At 44.7% G+C, this 22844-nt stretch overlaps 2 protein-coding genes and 2 pseudogenes across 4 annotated transcripts in view; 2 read left to right on the forward strand and 2 right to left on the reverse strand.

The window, feature by feature from the left end:
• The first annotated feature begins 94 nt into the window (after positions 1-94).
• Rad51ap1 (RAD51 associated protein 1) lies at positions 95-16117 on the forward strand. Of its 2 annotated transcripts, none has more exons than XM_021164959.2 (9): positions 95-203; positions 3690-3745; positions 4837-4972; positions 9531-9640; positions 11391-11477; positions 11911-12066; positions 13086-13244; positions 14533-14682; positions 15258-16117. In XM_021164959.2, exons 1-9 carry the CDS (start codon positions 187-189, stop codon positions 15401-15403), a joined length of 1017 nt encoding a protein of 338 aa, XP_021020618.1. In that variant the 5' UTR covers positions 95-186; the 3' UTR covers positions 15404-16117. The 2 variants fall into 2 exon arrangements, with proteins under 2 accessions (XP_021020618.1, XP_021020619.1); XM_021164960.2 differs by having other exon boundaries at positions 11914-12066.
• LOC110296448 (metaxin-1 pseudogene) lies at positions 7053-7942 on the reverse strand (annotated as a pseudogene).
• Positions 16118-17459: 1342 nt separating the features above from the next.
• LOC110296908 (large ribosomal subunit protein eL34 pseudogene) lies at positions 17460-17879 on the reverse strand (annotated as a pseudogene).
• Positions 17880-18244: 365 nt separating this feature from the next.
• The window catches only part of Dyrk4 (dual specificity tyrosine phosphorylation regulated kinase 4), a 42298-nt gene continuing 37698 nt past the window's right edge, over positions 18245-22844 (forward strand). For both annotated transcript variants that reach the window (XM_021164972.2, XM_021164973.2), the window contains exon 1: positions 18245-18295. In XM_021164972.2, the coding sequence (XP_021020631.1) occupies positions 18258-18295 (38 nt within the window). In that variant the 5' untranslated portion in view covers positions 18245-18257. The remainder of the gene's footprint in view (positions 18296-22844) is intronic.

Here is a 22844-nt window from a genome sequence, read left to right on the forward strand (position 1 = left end):
CCCGGGCCACGGTGTGTGTGCGCAGGCGCCCTATCTTCAGCACGCAGGCGCCGCCTCTGGCAGGCGAGCGGTGATTGGCGGGCTGGCGCAGTGGGGCGTGGAGCGCGACGTCTGGTTTTCGGCGGGAATTGAAACCGCCACAGCTGCTCCCCAGCTCCAGAGCACTGCTGCTCTAGGCAGGGCACCATGGTGCGTCCTACCAGGTGAGTGGTTGGTGACGTCCCGCGGGGCAGGGAGGAAGGACAAGGGACGATGGGGGCCACTGTCATGCATGGTTGCGGGGGAGGACGAGATCCGACAGAGGGCAGCGCGATTGGGTGGGTGCTCGTCGCCAGTCTCCGGTGAGAGCCACCCGCTGCTCAGAGGAGCCCGCCTGGCATCTCGCTTTCCGCCCCTCGGCCTCCTTCTGCAGCCGTCGCCCGCTGAGTCACCCCACTCCAGAGGGACCTGGTAGGCTAGCGTTTGAGTCGCGCTTAACGCGACAGCGAGCGACCCTGTAAGTGGCTGTCATACGTTGAGCACTACAGCCCAGCGATACAGAAAAAGCAGGTGTGCCTATTCTGTGCCCCTCAAATCCCTAGGCAGAGAGGCCCATTTAACTTCCAGCTCAAGCCGTGGTGCCCTGTCACATGATCCCAGTTCCTATCTGCTTTCCTTTAGACTGTTGGAATCTCTCCGTGATCACAACCGGGATGCCAGGCAGGCCATCCATTTAGTAGAATGACTGAATATAGCTGAGACTATGGCCCAGTGGTCCAGTGATTGCCTAGCAGACGAGCGGCCCCAGCTTCAATCCCCAGCCCTGCAAAACCAAACAACAATAAACTTAGTGAATTCACTTAGGTCTGTATTGTACTAAGAGCTGGAGGCTACACTCTATTGGAAGAGGGGTGGGGAGAGATAAGGGGGGTAACAAAATAAACCCCACAATGTAACATAGGAGGAAGGAGAAACGCCTTACTTTAAATCATATGAACAAGTTACCTAGGCAAAATGTAAGGGGCATTCACATGAAATAGGAGCCAAGGCCCAAGATTCATCATGTTTGAGAAGCAGATTGAAGGTGTGGGATGAACAAGCATGTGGATGGATTGATGGATGGATTGAGGACTGAGTCAGATAGATTACAAAGCAGTTAGGGTTTTGTAGGCCTTAGGAATTTGAATTTTTCTTGAGACAGATGGGGAATCTGTATGGAGGGTCTGAGATATTCTCATTTCACTTTTATAAAGGCCACTGGCTGTTGGTTGACTCTGAGGGGGATGGAATGGCCAGAGTGAAGGGGGGGGGGGGACTGAGATGCTATCAGTTGTGTGTGACTTTGGCACTGTGTGTGTGTGGTGTGGAGATGGAGCAAGTAAGTTTAGGGTTTTTGTTTTTGTTTAAGATTTATTTATATGAGTACACTGTAGCTGTTTCCAAATACACCAGAAGGGGGCATCAGATGGTTGTGAGCCACCCTGTGGTTGCTGGGAATTGAACTCAGGACCCTTGGAAGAGTAGTCAGTGCTCTTAACCATTGAGCCATCTCTCCAGCTCAAGTTTAGGTACTTCTGACAAGTGGATATAGAGGAGAGAAAACAAAGAATCAAGGTTGACTGTCTCGATGGGCTGAGCTACGTCAAGGTGTTCTCTGTATTGACTGAGATGGGCCCCTTTGAGATAATGAGGTTTAGAAGGCAGGACTAGATTTCTCTTGCTTCCATGGTGAAATTGGAAGGGGACAGGCATGCAGATATTGAAGACATAATGCTGTTATTTGGGATAGTAGTAGTCACAGTGTTATCCACAGTCCCCTGAATCCTCAGAAGCCCCGTGAGATGACTGTGGTCTGGTTTTTGTTGTTATTTTGTGTGTGTGTGTGTGTGGGGGGGTGTTGTTTTGTAAATTATTGTGTGAATAAAAGGGGTGGGAATGGTGGTAGACATACATTGTCTTGATTCAGCAGATAACTGTGGGGTCCTTTCTCTTCTTTCCACCTTTCATGGATCCTAGGAGTCACAGGAGGTTGTCAGGGTTGCACAGCAGGTGACTTTGGCCACTGCATCTCACTAGCTCATTACTTGTGTTACAGTAAAGCCAAACCAGTTGTTGTCTTCACTCTTCTGTCATTTACACTGAATGGGGATGGGACTGTTGGCACAAACTGAGGCTGTGGTGGTTGTAGTCCTTGCAGTTTCTATTGCCACATACTCATATATGTTAAAAACAGAAGCACTTGTGGGCTGGCTCAATAGTTAAAAGAGTGCCTGGTGTTCTTCCATAAGATCCAAGTTCCGTTCCCAACCACATCAGACAGTTTCTAGCTCTTGCAGCTCCTTCCAGCTCCGGGGGCCCCAGTGTCCTCCCCTAGCCTTTGCAGATACTGTCTGTACTTGTGTGCACATACCCAAGTTTTTAAAGACCTTTTTAAAAGTAATGGTTTCCTGCATATCTCACCCTAGTGAGCCTCTAAAATACGATATATGTAGTTTGTGTTTAATGAATCGATAAGAATCCATGTCTGTTACAACTCAACCTGAGATATACTGGTCTTTTTAGTAGGCTTTTGGCTTTGTTTACTAATTTTTTAATCCCACAACTTCTTAAGATGCTTTCATATTTTATGTAGCTGTCAAATTCTTAAACTCTGGCGAGTTGGAGAGTAACAAGAACAGCTTCCCATTTAAAATGCTCTCTCAGGGAAACACAGGTCTGGACCATGATCTGGACAGTGGACAAGCCGCTTTCACAGAACTCCCATTTTTGCTTGAAAGAACGGGCTTGTAAGCTTGGGGGCACGTAATAGATGACAGAAGGGAAGGCGGGGCAACCTTACGTTGCTCTCCCAGAGGAAGGAGAGTAACCTTTGTACACTGAGCATCCTTTTCTTCTGCCCACTTAGTTCCTACAAAGATGTAGGGACAGACTATTATTGTAAAGTGTACATTCCATTAAGAAAGCATTATTTGGTATTGTAGAGGGATTTTTAAAGTTTTTTTTGTTTGGTTTTGGTCTTAGGTGTCAGAGTCTGTGTGGGTATATGCATGTGAGTGCAATGTCTGAGGAAGCTTGAAGATTTTTAATCCTCCTGGAGCTGGAGTTACAGGGGGTTGTGGGCTGCCTAGCATGGGTGCTGGGAACTGGATTCAGGTCCTCTGAAAGAACAGTGCGTACTCTTAACCAGTGAGCCATAGCTCTGCTCTGATAGAATTTTTAAAATATGGTTAAAACTTGAGCCAGGCATGGTGGCACACACCTTTAATCCCAGCACTTGGGAGGCAGAGGCAGGCAGATTTCTGAGTTCGAGGCCAGCCTGGTCTACAAAGTGAGTTCAAGGACAGCCAGGGCTATACTGAGAAACCCTGTCTTGGAAAAAAAAAAAAAAAAAAAAAAAAAACCTGAACAGGCACTTTCTAATGTAAGCAAAGAACAGCACACAGTTTATAAATACCCAGTCACCACTGAACAGAATACAAAGTTTAATTGCTAATATTTGTTTTCTTCTTGCTTTGGGGGTTTCTCTTCCCATTATGTGTATCAGGTATGGGTTTGGCTTTTCAGTTAATGCCAAGTTCTTGGCTTTGGATTGAAGTTCTTTAGAGAGACTCCAAACACATTTTCCTTTTTTTCAAGATTATTAATAACTTTAAGGTGAAGGTAAAAAAATTAATATTTTCAGTAATGAAAAATTTCTGTCTTGTTCATAGAAATAGAAAACCAATCAATTATTCACAGTTTGAAGATTCTGGCAATGACTCTGATGGTAAGTAGAGCTTTTTACTTTTCTTTAATAAACTGAGAAATGTATTTCCTCAGAGTTAGATATGGAAAAAATGAAACCCTGGAAGCTTAGCTTAAGCGTTGTTGTACGGGTTATATGTTTGCTTTGTTGGTAGACCTTTGATCCATGTTTGAGAAGCATTGCATTAGGTTACACCGCACGCGGTGAAGTAGGAGCTCTTTCCTCTGCATGTGTGTGTGTGTTGGGGGGAGGGTGTTCGCTGGGACGCAGACCTCACACATGCTGTATAAATACTCCACCACTGAGCTACAGGCTCATTCTAGATGTCTTAACATTTCCTTCCCAGACCTCCAAAGTTTCCTTTACGTCAAATGCTTTAGCAGTTCCTCAGTTCAGAGAAGCCTCTTTTACCCTGTGTCTACAACTTGAGAAAAAACTAGTTTGGCAGATAGGTTGTTGCTTTATTGCTGTCAAGGGTATGTGACAGGTACTTCTAGACTGCCAGTTGTGTTCATGGTCCTGGGTAGGGTGGAATGTGCAGAAAATTATGTTATATTTCTGATTTGGGATGCGTGAAGGAAACAGTCACACATTCTTTTAAAAGTCCATGATCAGTAGTAGTACATGTGTCCTAAAAGTGGTAGTGCGTGTGGTCTTTGAATATCCCTAGAAGAGCCACAGGACTTCTGAGGATTATAAGACAGAAAAACCCAAGAAAAGCAGCAGTGCCATGGTGGTGCTTCCTGTTTTCCTAGACTTGGTTGTTCACTGGTGATGTGCCTTTGCAAACATGCTGGGCCACACTGTGAAATTTAGTTAAAGATCATTCCTTCCACTTAGTAGGGTAAAATTTTACAAATTTCCTGATGGTTCTATGGTTTTTTTAACTAATTGTTAGGTCTGACTTTTATCTACTGTCATAACGTACCTTTGTAGTTTTCAGTTAGTTGGGTTTTGGTAGGTTGATGTTCTTAAGTAGACCCGTGTTCATCATCAGCAAGACAAATTGTCTTTGGGTATAGGAATTAAACTTGATTATATAGAGAATGTGCATATACTGTGATTAAGCTGCCAAGAAAAATAATTCTGCTTTTTCATTTATACAAAAATAGATGATTTCATTTCTACATCCACACCTGTAAACAAGTCAAAAACTGTGCCAAAGGTATTAAAGCAAGACAAACCAAAACCTAACTTGAAGAATCTCCAAAAAGAAGAGGTCTTACCAACAGAACCCCCTAAAAAAAGGTGAGAGGTAAGACCCCAAAAACATGTGGCGTCAGATTTGTTCATTTAAAAACTCCACCGCTTCAGAATCTCAGTTCAGTGAGGGTTTGAGCTGACGGTGAGTGCTGTCTGGAGCACGGGGAGGTGCCATCAAGTGCTTTCTGACTTTCTGCCTTGGGAAATAAATTCACATACATAAAAACAAACAAACAAAAAATCTGTTTAAATAGTCATGCTCCTGACTCTGCACCTCTTCCTGCTGCTTCTGATCTCACAAAGCCACTTTGTTAAAAGGCTGGGCAAGTCTAAGGGCATTTTAAAATATTTGTAAACAGTCATTTGGTACCAAGAGGGAGAAGGCAATCCCCAAGAGACCCGAAAACTGTAGTCCAGAAAGGATGTTGGTGGGGTGGGTCCTCTGAAAAGTGTGTCAGCACTGAGAGACATAGCATGTCAAGCTGTGTACTGGGTTCTGGTTCTGAGTGTCATGGATGGGATTATATATATAAGACAAGCGCAGCTCCAGCGCGTGAGTGGGGAACATTGTTTGCAGATACAGCTTAAGTAACGTGCATCAAAGTATGTAAAGAGCACGTACGCTCTACAGTAAGAGACTGACGTCTAATTTCAGTGTACAGAATATCACAATAAGTGTTTTTCCAAAAGTACTGTTGTAGCTTGTCAAAAAAAAAGACCATCACTCACAAAGACCACAGAGACCGCCATCATTGCAAAATGCCTGAGGATTTTACTTATCCAACACGTTGGGGAACCCCTCTCAGCACCCGGGCCAGAGGAGAGACCCAGAACAAAGAAAGAACACACTTTGGATACCTTTGTAAGGCCCATATATAGGCACCAGGGTAGTTTGGCTTATTTTAATTGGTGTAGCCAATAACCTTTTTAGACATTAGTTGGTTTGTATAGTGTGACTCTCAGTTTGTCTGTCCTTGAGGTTTTTAGTGTGAGGTGGGGGAGGGGAATGGTTAATCTTGTTTTGGAAGCTTAGTAATTTTGACCGTTAAAACTATGTTTCTATATTTGTTTAGTCAGCCAGCTTTTTTTTTTTTTTTTCTGGCTCTGTACTTGGTCTGCTAGTACAGTTTCGAAAGTTCTTTTGAAGGGGAAAGATACTGGGTAGTCTTGAATTTATTTTGGATATTACAGTACAAAAGTAATCATCAAACACATAAAAAAGATGCCCAGCATGGTTCACTGTCAGGGAAACCCAAGTGGAAGCCACGGTGTGATAACTCTTGTTACCTGCTAATCACTTCTCAACTATGTGATTTTAATACATGTTAATGAAAATGTGGCAAAACTGGAACCGTCAGACGTTGCTGGTGGGGTTGGGAAATAGAGAACAGATTAGCAGTCTTCACAGTGTTAAACAGGACTGTCCTGTCTGGGACGAAGATAGTACCCAAGGAAACGGAAGACACCGCCGCTTCATGTCAGTGTTTATAGCACTGTGGTAGTATTAAAAACAGGAAAGCAACTGGATGTCTGTCAGCCAACAGTTGGATAAATAAAATGTGTTCTCTGTCATGGACTGTTAACCCACAAAAAGTGAACTCCAGATGCATGCTGTAATGTGAGTGAGCCAGGGAAAGTCATTCTGTTTTCAGACACAAAGCCGCATACTATACATTCCATTTGTATGAAGTGTCCAGAGTAAACTGGTCCATGCCAACAGAAAGTGGATTGCTGGTTGTTTGGGACTGAGAGAAGGGTGATGATGTCCTTGGTAGGGTTTCTCTTGCCGTGGCAAAACACCATGGCCATAAGCATCATGGGGAGGAAAGAATTTCAGCTTACAGTTACACAGCATGGTCCGTCACTGAAAGAAGTCAGGACAGAGCCTGAAGGCAGGAGCTGATGCAGAGTTCTAGAGGATGCTGCTTAGTGGCTGGCTCTTCAGGAGCTGCTCAGCCTGCTTGCCTGCTTGCTTTTCCTTCCTTCCTTCCTTCCTTCCTTTCTTTCTCTTTGTTTCTTTCTTAAATGTAAACAATTCTATTCTGGGGACAGCACCCCATTTTTGGCTGCTCCAACAGTGGGGAAATGAAGGGACATCTGGAACGCATGAGTAGACACGAATACATCAGTCCTTTTCATCCTCTGAGGCCTGGGGGACTGGGGCCTGAGCAGGGCTTGTCTGCTGGATAGAAACAATGCCACTGAGCAAAACCCACCATGGCTGCCAGTACAGAGAGAATCTGAGTCCGGCACCAGTGTGGCTCCTCCTCGGTCTCAGGGCCTGCTGGTGTCAGGCGTGGAGGTGGCACCTCAGCTCTATCCCAGGGAAAGTAGAGTTGAGGATGTGGATACAGTGGACACAGGTTCTGCAGCCCCAAAGGTGGACCTGCAGCTTCCCACTGAGCAGCAGAACCAAATGGCTAAAAACAAAGGCATCAAGGGAGGCAGGGGCATCTCTAAAGAAGAACTTCTGAGAGCCCAGACGCTGAGAGAGAAGGGTTAGGCACTCCGGAGCCTCTTGATACAGCTCTTTTTCTAGTTCCTCCTCGCTCTCTGATTTGTGCTCACCACACAGCAGCTGCAGGTACTCCATGTACTGGCGTTGCATGTGGCCAGGCAGGAAGAAGTTGAGGGGAAAGGGCGTATAGCCTCTGCATACCACTTTCGGGTCACTTCCACATAGTTCTTGGATTAGCACAGGAAGTAGCTTCTCCTCCAGCAGAGACATGAAGGCTCGGGTATCTGTTCCCTGTCAGCTGACAGGTCATAGCCAGCATTAGACCTCTCTTCACAAAGATGGGTGATGATCTTGTATTGCTCTGTGATGACTTCTCCATTACTGGCTCGAAGAGTGGGCAGAGTTCCTGAAGGGCTCTGCCAAGGATTGCTGATCTTGTGTACCTTCAGTGGAGCACCTGTAAATCTGGTATAGTTCGGCATGGCCAGACTATCCTGGTCCACCGACTGCAGTCCCCAGCCCCCTGACCAGCAGAATAGCTCCACAGGTGCTGCCATCTTGCACACTCTCTCAGCCTGCTTTCTTATAGTACCCAGAGTCACCACCCCATGAATGACCCACACACAGTGAGCTGGCCCTCCCACTTCAATCACAAAGATGCGTCGGAGGCTTATTCACAAGTCAATCTGTTGGGAGCATTTTCTCAATGGAGGCTCCCTCTCCCAACAGTGACTCTAGCATGTGTCAAATTGATAAAAACCCAGCAAGCACAGGGTAATCAGGAGTGGCTGCTGATGGATATGGCTAAGGAAGTGCTCTAAAACTAGATAGTGGTGGCGCACGCCTTTAATCCCAGCACTCGGGAGGCAGAGGCAGGCGGATTTTCTGAGTTCGAGGAAAGTCAGGGCTACAGAGTGAGTTCCAGGACAGCCAGGGCTACATAGAGAAACCCTGTCTCAAGAAACCAAAAAAAAAAAAAAAAAAAAAACAACTAGATAGTGGTGATATCAAGTATTAAGATAGTCTGGAGATACTGAAAGCTGCTGAAATCTAAAAGGATGGAATTTGTGGGGCTGTGGACATAGCTTTAATGGTGGAGGGTTTGCCTTGTGTTCAAGAATTCTGGAACACCAGAAGTTGGCAGTTATGCTTTGCTGCATACATAGTGAGTTTTGAGGACATCTTAGGTACTTGATGCCCTATCTCAAGGAGAAGAGGAAGTTGGGAATTATTTTATAATACATGAATTCTATCTCAATAAGGTTTTATACATGTATAGAGTTATTGAGACCATATTTATCCCCACCAGTAAAACTTACTTTAAAAATAAGTTCTTAAAGGTACATTTCAGTTTCTCCCCTTGTGTCATTTTTCCTCATCTATCTTTGCGGTTTTCCTGTTATAATAATTACAGCTATTGGTCCACTTGAGCAGGCAAGCATTACCGTCTGCTTGTTATGGGCTCATTGCTGGTATGGCTTTCCCCACCTCCCTCCTTACCCGGTTCACCTTGAAGAATCCTTGAGATTACTTTTTTTTTTTTTTTTTTTTTTTTTTTTTTTTTTTTGGCTTTTCGAGACAGGGTTTCTGTCCTGGAACTCACTCTGTAGACCAGGCTGGCCTCGAACTCAGAAATCCACCTGCCTCTGCCTCCCGAGTGCAGGGATTAAAGGCGTGCACTACCACGCCTGGCTCGAGGATACTTGGAATATACTAATATTCCAACCGGGATGGTGTCTTTACACAGTATGTAGTAAAATCTTTGTGAAAATCTAAATTCAGAGGTACAGAGCTAAAAATACATTTCTTGTAAGAGTTATATCTGCCCCAGCAGTGGATACGACTGAGATCTCTAGGTGGGAGTGATGTTTGAGCTGAGTCTAAAGGAAAAGGACAGTTACTAGGGTAGCAGCTAGCAGCGGGGCAGGCTTTACACCTGCCACATGTTACACGTAGAGGACACCACCTCCCTGCACTTTACGAATCTCAGCCACTTAAGGATGCATGCTTTAGGAACATTTTTGGAAGGAAGCTGCTCTTAAATACTAATGCAGAAAAAAATCTGAAAGTTTGCTCTTTAGTGTTAATGGTATTGCTGCACTAATTGTAATTAACACCCCATTGTTATTCACACATTTATTTCAGGGTGGCTTTAGATGACAAGGTCTTCCAAAGAGGTCTAGAAGTTGCCCTGGCTTTATCTGTGAAGGAACTTCCAACACTCACCAACCAAGTGAAGAAGTCCAAAGAGAAAAGTAAGTCTATTTCCTGTGTATTTATCTTTAAAAGTGTCTTACTGTTTTGTAATAATGTTTAAGATAGGCCCTCACAGAGGAAAGAATACAACTTAATATATAAGAAGAGCACTTGGCAGTGGGCATCCCTGGATTCAGTTCTTTATGCAGCTGTATCAGTGTCCACACATAGCACCTCTGTGCTTCATACATAAAGGAGCCTAGGATTTACCCTGAGCAGCGGACTGCTGGACAATATAATGTCGCTCTGTGGTAAGAGTCCAGTTTTTTTTTTGTTTTTGTTTTTGTTTTTGTTTTTTTTCAAGACAGGGTTTCTCTGTATAGCCCTGGCTGTCCTAGAACTCACTCTGTAGACCAGGCTGGCCTTGAACTCAGAAATCTGCCTGCCTCTGCCTCCCAAGTGCTGGGATTAAAGGCGAAGAGTCCAGTCTTCCTAAAATGATCTGTACAATCCTGACAGTTCACTTCCTTGCCCATTAAATCCTGGTTCTTGAACATGTCCTAACAGCAATAATATGTGAGATCTATTAAGACTGGAGGTACTAGCCGGGCCTGGTGGCTCACGCCTTTAATCCCCAGCACTTGGGAGGCAGACACAGATGGATCTCTGAATTGGAGGCCAGCCTGGTCTACAGATTTGAGTTCCAGGACAGCCAGGGCTACACAGTAAGACTCAGTCTTGTAACGCAAACAACAAAAAGGATTAGAGGGACTAGCCTTCATAGAAGCTCAGACTTCAGGGTGTGACTCTGACTTCTAGGTTTCTCTGTGATTTTTTTTTTTCTTTTCTTCTTTCTTTCTTTTTTTTTTTTTTACTGTAACCTTGTACATGTGATGGTATGAATGAGGCTTTTACTTTTTAAGTTAGTTTAACCTCTTTAAAAATAAACCATTTTGATTAGGAAGGCTATTAACCAGAAAATCAGAAATTTCATGAGTGCTGTCATACATTGTATCTAAAATAAAAACAATTCATCACAGAAGATACTGAATCCTATAGCAGGAGTTTCTCTTGGAAATGGTGCTTCTCGCTGGGTAACGCTCTTCATAACACAGGGACTTAACGTTGTCAGTAGCATTATTTAAAAGTTTCCTCAGTGCTCGACATTGGTTGCGTCTTGTTTTACAGTGAGTGAAATCCAAGGCCGCACACCTACCATACAAATATTCCAGCCGTTTATCATTTTTAGGATGTAACGATTGGAAAGCATGTGTATCAGCTGCTGTAATTAAAGAAGATAGTTTATTTTGTCTTGTGGTTCCAGAGAGTTCCAGTGAGCCTATAAAGGCAGGGGACCATTCAGGGAGGAAAAAGAGCAGACTAGAAGGGACTGAGCCTAAACTAGGCTAGTGACTTACTGCCTTCAGCAGGGCTCCACGTCCCAATAGTGCTCAAATATGTGGGCTTACAGGGACAGTCAAGCCACTACAGAGCTTAAGTTAGTATGACTGGATTTGTCCACACAGAGTGACATTATTTACTTATTATCTTTAAATTATAGATCAGGGAATTAAATCTAGAGAAGATGAGCAAGTTTACGTCTGGAGTCTGTGAACCTGAGTCATTTTAGAGCTCACACTCAGAATACGTGCTAGCTCCTCCAGGTGAAACCACTGGGCTGGAATGAGTTTGAGATGGTTTGTTCCAGTCTGTGTGTTAATACATGTTAGTATGTTTCAATGATCGCCTTCCTGCTTTTAGACAATGGCTGGTTAGGATGCATCTGAAGTCCTTTCCTTCCTGTGTTAGGCACTGACAAACAAGGCAAAAGGGAAACAGAAAAAACGGATAAACCTCCTCGTGTCTCTAACTGCAGTGTAGCCAGTGATGATGTAGGTAAGTGTTGATATTAATAACAGTTTTCATCATAGTGCTACTTTTCTGACTTAAGCTTTTATACTCATAGCTAGAACCGTCTTCCTAGGATAAGGCTCTCTCTCGTCTCCTGGCCTTTGTTTCTTTACGCTTCAGTTTTGTTCTCTGACTGAGGGCCTGCTTTCTTCCACACTAGGCAGTCATGACTACTCAAGCCCTTCACTCCACAGTAGGTGCCCACTTAAGAGAGGGTTGCATCTTCCCAGGAACATCTGGAAAATTCTTTGGCAATGACTCATTGGGGTCTCAGAGTTACCCTTAAAACCAGAGTCTGTTCCTGGGAGACTAATGGACTCTGTCCCAGCATGGCCTGGCAGTGTGTTACTAGGCGCAAAGGAGGGCAGCAGAGGTCCTAGAGTCTGCCTGGAGTTCTCAGCGGTGTTCCTGTCTCCAGAAGATTTGGACAAGATCACAGAGGAGGGGGACGCCGCGAGTATTGAAGGGGAGAGAAAATCACCATCTCAAGCCAAGGCTCCGAGGAGGAGGACGGTACCTTCACAAGGCAGCGGTGGCAGCAGTGCTAATGACGCTGAGTCGGAGAGCGCGACTGGTGAGTTGTATCCCGCTTCAAGTTAATTCTACGGGAATTCAGTAAAAACTTCTTGGAGACCAGGATGCATACAAGGCACTGTACTGAGCCTTTGAAGAACTCATAGAACACTTAAATTGAATTTGACCACATAGAGAGAAGCTGTCTAGGGGTAACCTTTAAGCCATAGCTGGACAAACAGCATTAGGAAAACAAAAAGAATGAAGTCACATTTCTGACTGAGGGAAAGGTGTGAGCACTGAAACAGACTAGCACATGCAAGAACTTAGGGAAGTTAAGACTGGAGAGCCAGGCTGGGTTGTCACTAGCCATGCAACAACTCTTGACCTGTTCCAACAGGCCTCAGCTTTTTATATAACTAGTAGAAACATATGAAGTATTTTGAGTTGAAAGTAATATGAAACTATTTTATTATCAGTTGTTTTCAGACTTAATAGAAATGAGGGCAAAGGGAAAATACAGCAACCTTGACAAAATTGTGTTAAAAATTTAAAAGAATAAGTCTGTACATTAATACCAATCAGATACAGTGTTTTAGATTTTATCATGCTGTCAGCAAATAACAGATCTGCTCACTCACTGAAATATTTGATGTTTATGATGTATATTATAGTCTAGGCACTAGGGAGATAGTAATGAGAAAACAGCTCAGATTCTAATGAGGGTGGGTCACAGATAGTAAACACATATGTAATGTTTTTAGAGTGATGGGTGTACAAACTGAAGGGCCTCGGGTAGCTCAGCAGAACTTGTCCACAAAGTGTGGATTCCAGGGTTTGAGCTCTCGGACAAGAAAGTAAACCCATGGAGGAGGAGGAAGTGTGACGGTTATAAAAGGCTGCTGGGGATGACGGGGAGGTGTTAGGTCAGGAGAGGCTGACATTTGAGGCCAGAAACAGTGCTTTCATGGAGGCAAGAGCATCCTTAGTGCACTGAGTGACAGTGGGGGCCATGGCAGATGGCATAACAGAAGTTTCACGTTTTAGAACCAAGACACAATGTGTAATTTTCTGTTTTAGGTGAAGGTTCAGAAAGTGATCCTGATTTTGATGAGAGTGAAGAAAGTGATGAAGACTTTGGTGTGAGAAGAAGTAAAGAAACAAAGAAGAAAACAGTGCAGAAGAAACCTGCAGGGGAAAAGGAGGAAAGGAAATCAAAACCCAAATGTGAGGCATCAGGTGAGCCTGCTCCGAAACCCATTGTTCTGTAGGGGCTGGGTTGGTTGGGTTTCCAGATCTTTGCCTGTGCCCTCTAACATTTTGCGAATGCACATCTCTAGTTAAAAGGAATTGTGGCTAGGGAGAAAAGCTTAGAACACTGAGCCCTGGTAGCCATAAGAAGACTGGGTATGAACCCTCCACCTCCGTTAGCATGTAGCCCTCCTTTTAAACACACTGCGCCTGTGTCTTATCATCAGAACTCCTACCTTCACATCATCATCTCAGGATATGCTAGAATTTGTACCCATCACCGAGGGCCCAGAGCTTAATCCCAGGTTGTCCCATTGAGAGGCTGGACCATGTTGTCTGGATGTTCAGACGGTGAGGCCTGAGTGAGCTTAAGTCCTTGCTTTCCTTCATGACCTAATCTCTGTTTTGAGGACCCAGTTGTAGCATACTTAGTGTCAGTTTTACAGTGAGAATTTGTGACAACTTGGACATGGAACACCTGTTTCTTGTGTTCAAAAGTTAGACTGTTTTTGCACCTGTATTGTATAATAGATTACCAAAAATGCAAATTTATTAACAAAATTTGTTTTATTTATTCATAACCATTTTGGGCCTTTGTTAATCCTCCTGCCTCAGCCTTCTAGCAGATGTCTTATCACCATAACCCAGAAAGAAGGTTTTAACGTGCATGTCACTCCTGAGAAAACAGATCTGTGAACAGCCAGGCTCGTTTCCATGGCCTGTGAGAACATGGCAGTGCCCTGATCATCCTCCCCTTTCCCACCCTTCACATCCCCGCTCCATCCAGATTAAACAGGACAGGAGCTTGTGCATGCTCTACTCTCTGTGCCACTCTCTGAACACCTCCACTCACCTTTCCCCTCAGCCAGGATTTGGCTCAGCCCGTGATCTCCCTCTACACCTCCTAAACATGCTGGAGATTCCAAGGTCCCTTCCTACTGTGCATTCCTGGAGTCTCAGCACAGTGCAGTAGACACAGCTCTACTCACTGAAGAGAAGTGCAGGGCAGGGAGTTTCTGGAGAACAGGATGCCCACATCGTGTGTTCTCTATAACCCTAGGGTCCTCTATAGGAGTATCCCTGGCATACACAGAAGAGGCATTATTTGTAAAGTGGCTACAAGTATGACCTTAGATGTCAAACGTAGTTTCTAATCTGGGTTCCAACAGTAGCTGTCAGACCACAGGCAAATTGCTTCACCTCTCTGCTCTCTAATCATTTTAGACTTGAACATTATCTTCCTGCATGACAATTGTTTTTATGTGTTTCAAATAAGTGACTTCAGTAGACCCAGCTCCAGCTGCCATCAAGTCAGGATCTCCATCTTTACCCCAGGCAGTTGGTCTAGCTTCTGAGGCCACTAGGAAACCAGCAATAATGTGCAGCCCTTCAGCTGAAAGCAAGAGGCCCAAGTGGGTCCCCCCAGGTATGGTAATGTGCTATCAAGGTCACCAACTTAGGAAGATATCACAGGAGTTATGTGTGAGCAGGTCCCGTATTATTTCAAATTCTTCCAAATTAGTATTTTAGTGTTTCAGTTTATTATCTTGCCATTTCCTTATCAGGCATTTGTTCTCATTGCTAGAAATAAAACTGCAGTAAATGGAGACATTCTTACTTCAAAAATCTATGGACACAACCATGACTATCATAGAGTCAAGAGTATTAACAATTTTGTTTGCTTGGATTTTTTGGCAACAAGGTTTGGCCCTAAGACCTAATGGCCTCCTCAGTTTAAGAGAGCGCCGAGGCCTGAGCCATGAAACATGTAACATGTAACGCAAATCCCTTGGCAAGTTTGTCTTTGTCTTTATATGTGTGTTTTGCTTCACAGCCAGAAAAGTTGAAGACTTTGAAGGTGTCGAAGTTGGGGGTTTCAGATTAGGATGCCTGTGCTTTTCCTGATTGTCAGTGTGGGTCTTTCTTCTGATCTGTTACAGCTCATGATGGGCTCTGTAGAGCCGGACCTAACCCTTTGTTTGCCTTTGGTTTCTCCTGCAGCTGCCTCTGGGAGCAGGAACTCTAGCAGCAATGCATTGGCAGGAACACCTGCCAGGTCCCCCAGTCAGAGCCTGCGTCTGGGCCTCTCCCGATTAGCGCCAGTTAAGCGTTTGCATCCAAGTGCCACAAGCAGCCAAGTGCGGTAGCAGGAAAGGACCACTGGGACCCTTGGGACTGCAAGCAGGGTTGTCATATTCAGCTTCCACATAAAAGAACCTTTAATGGGTCACATGAAGGACCATGTCTGTGTGTGATTCTGGTCTCATCAAAGCCTTTCTGTCCTTCAGCAGAGGGTTCTGGGACCTCTCCTTGTGCCACTCCTGAAGAGTGTGTTGTGTTTTCTTATGTTCATAAGCCACTGTCACTCGGGCTCTGCGGCACATCTGTAATCACATGTCTCCCAGCTCTGTCTGGCATGGGAGCATCCTGGGTTCCTTCAGGAGGCATTGCTGAAATCTTTCCCTTACTACATTTCTTCAGGTTTATTACAAGCTTGCTCTCTTTGTCCAGGTCTTTTTAGTAAGAATTCTGCTTTTGTACATATTAAAATGTTGACTCTACTGCAGCATGTGTTCCTACATGGGACAGGTGGTTAGTGTACAGCAGATAGAATCTCATAACACTGTATGAACTTTTCAAAACCTTTAATAAACATGAAAAGATTTCAAGTATGCTCATTGATACCATGTATCTACCTGTATGTCTACGTTTTGCTAAAATGAGTCTTCTGTGGTCAACATAAGCAGGGGAAGCAGTGTCTTCATCATTTGAGATGAAGCCCAAGGTTGAAAGCTGTCACCTCCACGCCCCTGTCACAGCTGATGCAGCTTCTCAGGAAGCTCTGGTTTACTGTCAATAAAAGCAACTATTTTTATGGTAAGAAATCAACTTGTTTCTGATCACTTTAATAAAGTCTAATATTTACTGTAAAATGTGCAATGCCTCGCCTAGTTCTCAGCTATGAGGCATCTGTGTTGCCGCGAGGACAAGCAGCTTTGATTTAAGTGACCATTGCTTTTGTACATCTTCTTACTCATTACACTGCTTACACTGTATTCTCCACCTTTCCTGCTCCACCGTCCTTAAAGCCCCAATCTTCAGTTAGCATTCTGTGTGATTTGGTTCTGATTTTTGAGACAGGGCTTCCTATGTAGCCCAGGCTGTCCTTGAACTTATGATCCTTCCTTCTGCCACGGCCTCCCTAGCGGTGGTGGGTGCTGTGACACCCACCTAGTTAACTGGTTTTGAGTTAATTTGTATGCTTTGAGCAATAACCATTGTTATAAATATTAAATACTCACTGGAGGGGCTTGGGTTTTATTATGATTCACATGATTTCTTTGTATTTATAAGGTCCCTCAGAAGCTGGCGAGAGATGGCTCAGTGCTTAAAGGCGCTTGCTGCTCTTGCAGAGAATGCAGGTTTGTTTTCCAGCACCCATATCAGATGGCTTAAAACTGCCTGGATCTCCACTTCAGCAGATCTAACACCCTCTTCTGGACTCTACGGGCACCTGCATTCCAGTGGTGCATATACGTATGTAATACATACTCAGACACACTAAATAAAAATTTGCCTCAAAGTGTGTTAAAACCGGCCGCAGTCTTACCTGTTCCTCACTCAGTCTTACCTACCCCAACAGTCATACCCTGAGAGCAGATTACTCCTTGACTCACTGTAGCTCTCTCGTGTTACACTTGCCACCGCATCATGCCTGTGCTTTGGTCTATCTGTATTCTGATGGACTGGTCCTTGATGCTACTCCTCACCCCCTTGTGTATCCATCCAAGGCGTTACTACACTGCATTCCCAAAATAAAAGCATGAACGGGCTATGGTGGCACACACCTTTAATCCTAGCAGAGGACGATGCTTCCCTACTAGCTCAAGGCCAGCTTGGTCTACACAGTTCCAAGCCAACCAGGGCTATGTAGTGAAACTTGTCTCAAACAAACATTAAGTCAGAATGAACAGAACAACTTTCTGCGTAACCACATAAACACTGCAGTCTGCCTTTCACAACTGCTTCGGGTACTCACTCGGCTAAACGTCTAAGAACTTGAACACTAAACTCTGCTTCTTTTCAGTGAGTCCCTTCCTTGTATCAGAGCCCTGCCCTTCAGGACACGCCACTGTCACAACTCCATGTGGTTCTTTCTGAAACTTAGTACAGACGGAGCGTACATCTTTTTTTTTTTTTTTTTTTTTTTAAGACCAAGTCTTGATTTTTATTACTTAAAAAATTTGCATATCTATTTTGCTTTCTGACTCTGTGCTTGTGCCTTCAACACTTTCACAACGATTTTCTGCTCCTCAATAAGGAAAGCCCGCTTGATCCTGTCACGGACACACTTAGCACACATGGACCCACCATAGATCCTGCTGACCGGTGCTTCTTCATCTTAGACAATCTCATAAGGACTTTGGGTCTCACAGCACGAACCCCTCGAAGTCTGCCTGGGCACACGCCACATGTGGATTTAGGAGCTTTCCCAACCTTCTTGGTGTAGAGGTAAACAATCCTGTTGCCAGGGGTTCGAGACAGCCTAGTTTTGTTAGAGGCTGTGTTGTAGGAAAGCCTATGGCGGTATGTCAAAGGCTGGACCATCCTGAGTGCCTCTGAGCACCGTCCCCCTGGAGCGTACATCTTATAAGAAAATTCTATCCAGGGCTTTTAACTACTTCCATATACTGTTTTTGGAAGATCTTAAAATGTTTACAGTCTGGCCTGTCAGCCAACTTTAATCTCAGGGTCCCGGGATTTCACTCATACCTTGGGTGATCCATGAATTGGAGAGAGAAAACGAGGTTGGGGAGAGATGTATTCTTTTGGTCTATGCGAAAGATGGTTTGGGCCTTAAGTGGGGTAAGCCTATTCAGCTCAGAGTCACAAAAAGGGCCTGAGCGGTTTCTACAGCAACGCTAGGAGGGTGTGGCCCCTCTGCGCGGGGCTGAGGGTGCCTCCTAAACCCCTGTGGAGATCCCTGTCTGTGACAGCCGGATGCAGCTCCTCCCACTTCCTGCCCTCACCCGGACAGAGTAAGCGCCTAAGAGAAGAGGCTTGTGATGGGTGCAAACCCTGAGCCAACTAGGGCTGGGTCCTCAAGGGGCAAGTGGAAAGGGAGAAGGGAAGTAAGAGTGAGGGCTGGGCCGGGTGCGCGAAGGAGAAGAGGTTTAGCTCCTGCCAGCTGTGGCTCATGAGCATCCTGACTCCTACTAAAGGAAAACTGTGTTAGGGACTCCCGCTGAGTGCCAGAATGGGGGTGGGGGATGGTCCTGACTCTAGCAGCTTGGGGCATGAAGCTGATTCTTTTTCACACGGTCACTGCACGTGGTATCATTGTCTCTCTCTCACACACAGCACAGACACACACACACACAGCTCAGTCCTTTGACACCAAGTGTACCAAGGACGGTATGGATCACAAGCCCAGATCAACTTCCCTCACTTGTTTGCACTGCAGGAAAAACTCCAGTACTTTGGAACATAGTTTACTTAAGGTGGTGGCGCCACACCCTCTGAGCATTCACTGTCTGAAATATCCAGGCCAGGTGGGACTTAGGAAACATTGTTCTTTCAGACATGATTTTTAAAAACACCAGCTTCCCCAGTCTTAACTCACTTTGGATAAAGATTGAAAACTGGGAAACATCTCATGAGAATGTCCTTTGGTTTTGCCTGAGGGGTGAGATGGGGATGGTCGAATTCTAAGGAATCTTTGAACATGGCCTACTCCTGTAATCTCTGAGTCAAGAGACCTTTAAGTTTGAGGCCAGCCTGGTCAACATTGCAACACAGCAAATGTCAGGCCAGCTTGGGCTACAGAGTGAGATTCGGGGCCATGCCTTACTGATTCTGGGATTTAAACTTTCAATACCCAGGAGAAGATGGGAACCTGAAGTCACGTCTGGCAGTATGCCAACCACTTCTCTGACTTTGCCCTCACCAACTCCAAATTGTCTACACCTGAGCTAAAATGCCTACTTCTCAAATGTGGGGGATCCTGAGGCAGTGAATTATGGTTTTAGCGGACCCTAGCACTCATCTAAAAAGAAGAAAAGGCTAGTGTAGGCTATATTCATCAAGCCACCAGGACCAGCAGGGATGTAATAAATACACTACCTGACCTAGGGATGGCAAGAACACTATACTCCTGGAAACAGTAGCCACTTTAGGAGAGATTCCATAAAATAAGGACAATGTGGGATGGATGCTCTATCATGGAAGGAAACGTGGGCAAAGCCCCACAGGGTGCCTGGGGTGAAGCAGGTGTAGGAGAGAAAACCAAGATTTTCTATGTTGTATAATTTCAAGAATTCTTGAACAGAAAGGAGAATAGATCTGCTCTCTGTGCTTTTCTGAGGATAGCAAGGAGCCGTGGGAGGAAATCTCTTGTGGAATATTACCCTCCGACAAGCACCCACCAAGTGTAAGTTAAGATCTGAGTATAAAGTGGGCTATCGGGGAAAATTGTCTCTGTCTCAGGACCACTCCAGCACTGATAGGTAAGCATCAGACCCAAAGCCCCTGTGCTAGGTGAGGGCATAGGAGTAAGGTTTCCCAAGCCCCCAGCCCTTATGATTAAGTCACTGGATCATGAAGGATTCAGGGACTCATGTAGAAGGGCTGAGGAGTTGAATTTGCCTTGTCTCAAGTACATTAAACAGGTTAACTCGAAATGCTACCACCACATCTATCCCAAGGACAATCCTGAGGACATAAAGATCAAGCCACTGCCAACTGCAAGTAAAAATCATGAAGTTGCAAGAGGTAACCTCAAGAGACATATTTTCCTTTTGGACGTGTGTGTCCTTTAGGTACAAATGCACATGTTTAAGATGCCACACAACACAATTTTAGTAACAGTAAGGCTGACACCTCTGTGGCTCCCCGATTCCAGACTTCTTGAGAACAAGGAGTCCATTTCCTTATCTGTCATCCTTCACCCTGAGCACAGTCGTCAGGGCTCGGTTGATGCCCTGACTTCTTTGGTGAATTCATCTAAGCTCTCTTAGCTCTCTCCCCTTCCAGCAAATGTACACAGAGTTTTCACTAGAGACCCATCACCACGCTCAGCCTTGCAAGGAATTGAAAATAATAAAAGGCAGCTCATCACCCCTAGCTCCACGAGACTCAGGATCAAGATGAGACAAAAACTTAAGCAGCTTTCTGAGACAACTAAGTGACACTAAAGCCATGACAAAGTGAGTTCCCCTTGGAAAGTGCTGCTAAATCCAGGAGGAGAGAGCGGCTTGGGAGGGCAGGAGCTTCTGCCCTGTACGGGAATGTGTGCGAATCTACATTTTAGATTCATTTTGCAAATGCTCATCCGTGCAGCAATAAGCTAAGTGTATTGTTTTCAATCATTCCTGTAATAAAATGTAATTTTAAAAGTAATTTTATTTTTAAAATGTAATTAATCTCAACTAACTAAAATTAAGTAATTTATTAGGTCATTTCGATTCGTTTCCTATGAAACTCACTGCAGCTTTTGTGCACTGTGCTTCAGTGGACCCCTGGAGCTTGGAATGTGCTCCACCACTGAGCTACACACCCGTAACCCTCCTAACATAGTCTAAAAACTAAAAAAGCATTTGAATTAAAAGCCAGATAATGCATATATGGAAACTCAGAATCTGTGATAATCATGAGGAAGACAAGCTAGGAATAACTCACAGCACAGTGTGTGACGTGTGTGCGTGCGTGTGTGCGTGTGTGCGTGTGTGTGTGTGTGTGTGTGTGTGTGTGTGTGTTCTGCCTGACCTTGTAAGATTAGAATTATTACTAGAAGGGTCCTGAGAGTTCATCTGGTCCAGGCTCATCATTTTACACATGAGGGACTGGAGTACAGAGAAGACCAAATGGCTCATGGGAGTCCTGGAAGCACACACGTGAGGCTGCAAAGTCCTTCAGCATCATCTGCAGGCTTTCTTTACCTTCAGCTGCCAGAGAGGGGGAGCAGAGGAGAGACCCCCAACTGTGTGAAGACTGTACTGTACAACACCCACTTTCTCGGTGAAGTCCACAAAGGAAGATGTGGCACAGAGCCCTGACAGGAGAAACTTTCTTCGTTTCTCCCCTGTGTTGGGAGCTGGACCAATGCTCTTTATCCAGTTGAAGGTCATCTCTCAGTTTATTTCCTAGTCCAAATGCCCCTCTGTCCCTGCTTTAACTGAGTCCCTCTCTATCTACCAATAAGTTCATAAAACAGCTTCCGAACCAAGTCCCTCCAAGCTGTGCGCCATGGCATTGCCATGAGGTGGTCCTAAAACACAGAGGTACCATGTCAGTCCAGCTGTAGAAAGACCACACTGGCCACAGACTAGCCTGGGCTATGTGGCCCTTCCTGAACATCTCAGGGCTACTTGCAATTCCTGGACAAGCCAGCAAATGCTCCTTCATACTTTCTTCTTTGTGTGCCTTGCCCATCTGCCCTTGACTCTGACCTCTATGCTTGTTCTTCAATGATGCTCTACTGTGTTCTTCTGGAAGGATGCCTCTGCTCCCAGCTGGACCTCACACCACCAAGACAGTGGACAATGCATTCTGCACACACTCCTGACATTTATACTCTGTCTCTTCTCTTGCACCATGAATTTGCCTTAGGGGCAGAGATTATGGCTAGGTTATCAGAACTCATTCAGCAAATGATTCTACAAAATATAGAAGGAAGTAAATTATTCAGAGAAATTAATCAGAGAAGTAATTTATTTCAAATGACTTTCATATTTATTATTATCATGTGCGCACTGTTTCCCTGTCTGTCTGTCTGTCTGTCTGTCTCTCTCTCGCTCGCTCGCTCGCTCTAGCTCGCTCTCTCTCTCTCTCTCTCTCTCTCTCTCTCTCTCTCTCTCTGTGTGTGTGTGTGTGTGTGTGTGTGTGTATCCTGTAGTTAGAAACAATGGCATGATCCTGTTGTCCCAGCTGCTTGAGAGACTGAAGAAAATGATTTGAGTATGAACTACGTGATGGGATCCCTAACATCTTTTTTTTCTGAAAGAGGGTACCACTGTGTAGTCAAGGCTGGCCTCCAACTTGCCATCTTCCTACCCTAGCCTCTCAAGTGCTGGGGTAGCAGGCATGCCCAGCAAAGCTGGAAATTCTTGTCACCCCTCCATCTCTATTCCTTGGAGAGAGGTTTTTGCTTTGGGTTGGTTGGTTTGTTTCATTAACTCAGTCCATTCTGCTTGCCATGGACATAGTAAAGCCAACCTTGTTTTAAACTATCATGTTTCAGAAGGTATATGTGTCATATTTTAAAATCCCACTAGATAGAGTGAAAGTAACATCTTTTTTTTTAAATATCTAATTCCTCAGTAAAGGTGTCATCACACTTATTATCTGACTTCTCTTCACTTTTGTGAATAACTGGAAAGTCATAGTGTTGCCATTATTGGTTGGTTATAATGTCTGCAAAAGCTAAAAACTACAATAACGACTTTACACTGAACACCATACTGGCCTCGTTTCTTGTATTTTTCAAATTCCATTTTTTCTTGCAAGAGCAGCAGGGAGACTTCATGAGACAAAGAAGAATTTCAGCAGTGCTCCACAGCCAACAAGAGCTAGAAATGTCCCGAGAGTCCT

This window comes from Mus caroli, unplaced genomic scaffold (genome assembly GCF_978045245.1).
Source record: "Mus caroli unplaced genomic scaffold, Mus_caroli_1 scaffold_7, whole genome shotgun sequence".
NCBI classification, from domain to species: Eukaryota; Metazoa; Chordata; class Mammalia; order Rodentia; family Muridae; genus Mus; species Mus caroli.

What these genes read in the sequence shown, in the direction of transcription:
- Rad51ap1 (XM_021164959.2), top strand. An exon ending in TGTAGCCAGTGATGATGTAG is followed by an intron (nt 11,478 to 11,910) that starts GTAAGTGTTGAT and finishes TCCTGTCTCCAG; the next exon opens with AAGATTTGGACAAGATCACA. An exon ending in GCCCAAGTGGGTCCCCCCAG is followed by an intron (nt 14,683 to 15,257) that starts GTATGGTAATGT and finishes TTTCTCCTGCAG; the next exon opens with CTGCCTCTGGGAGCAGGAAC.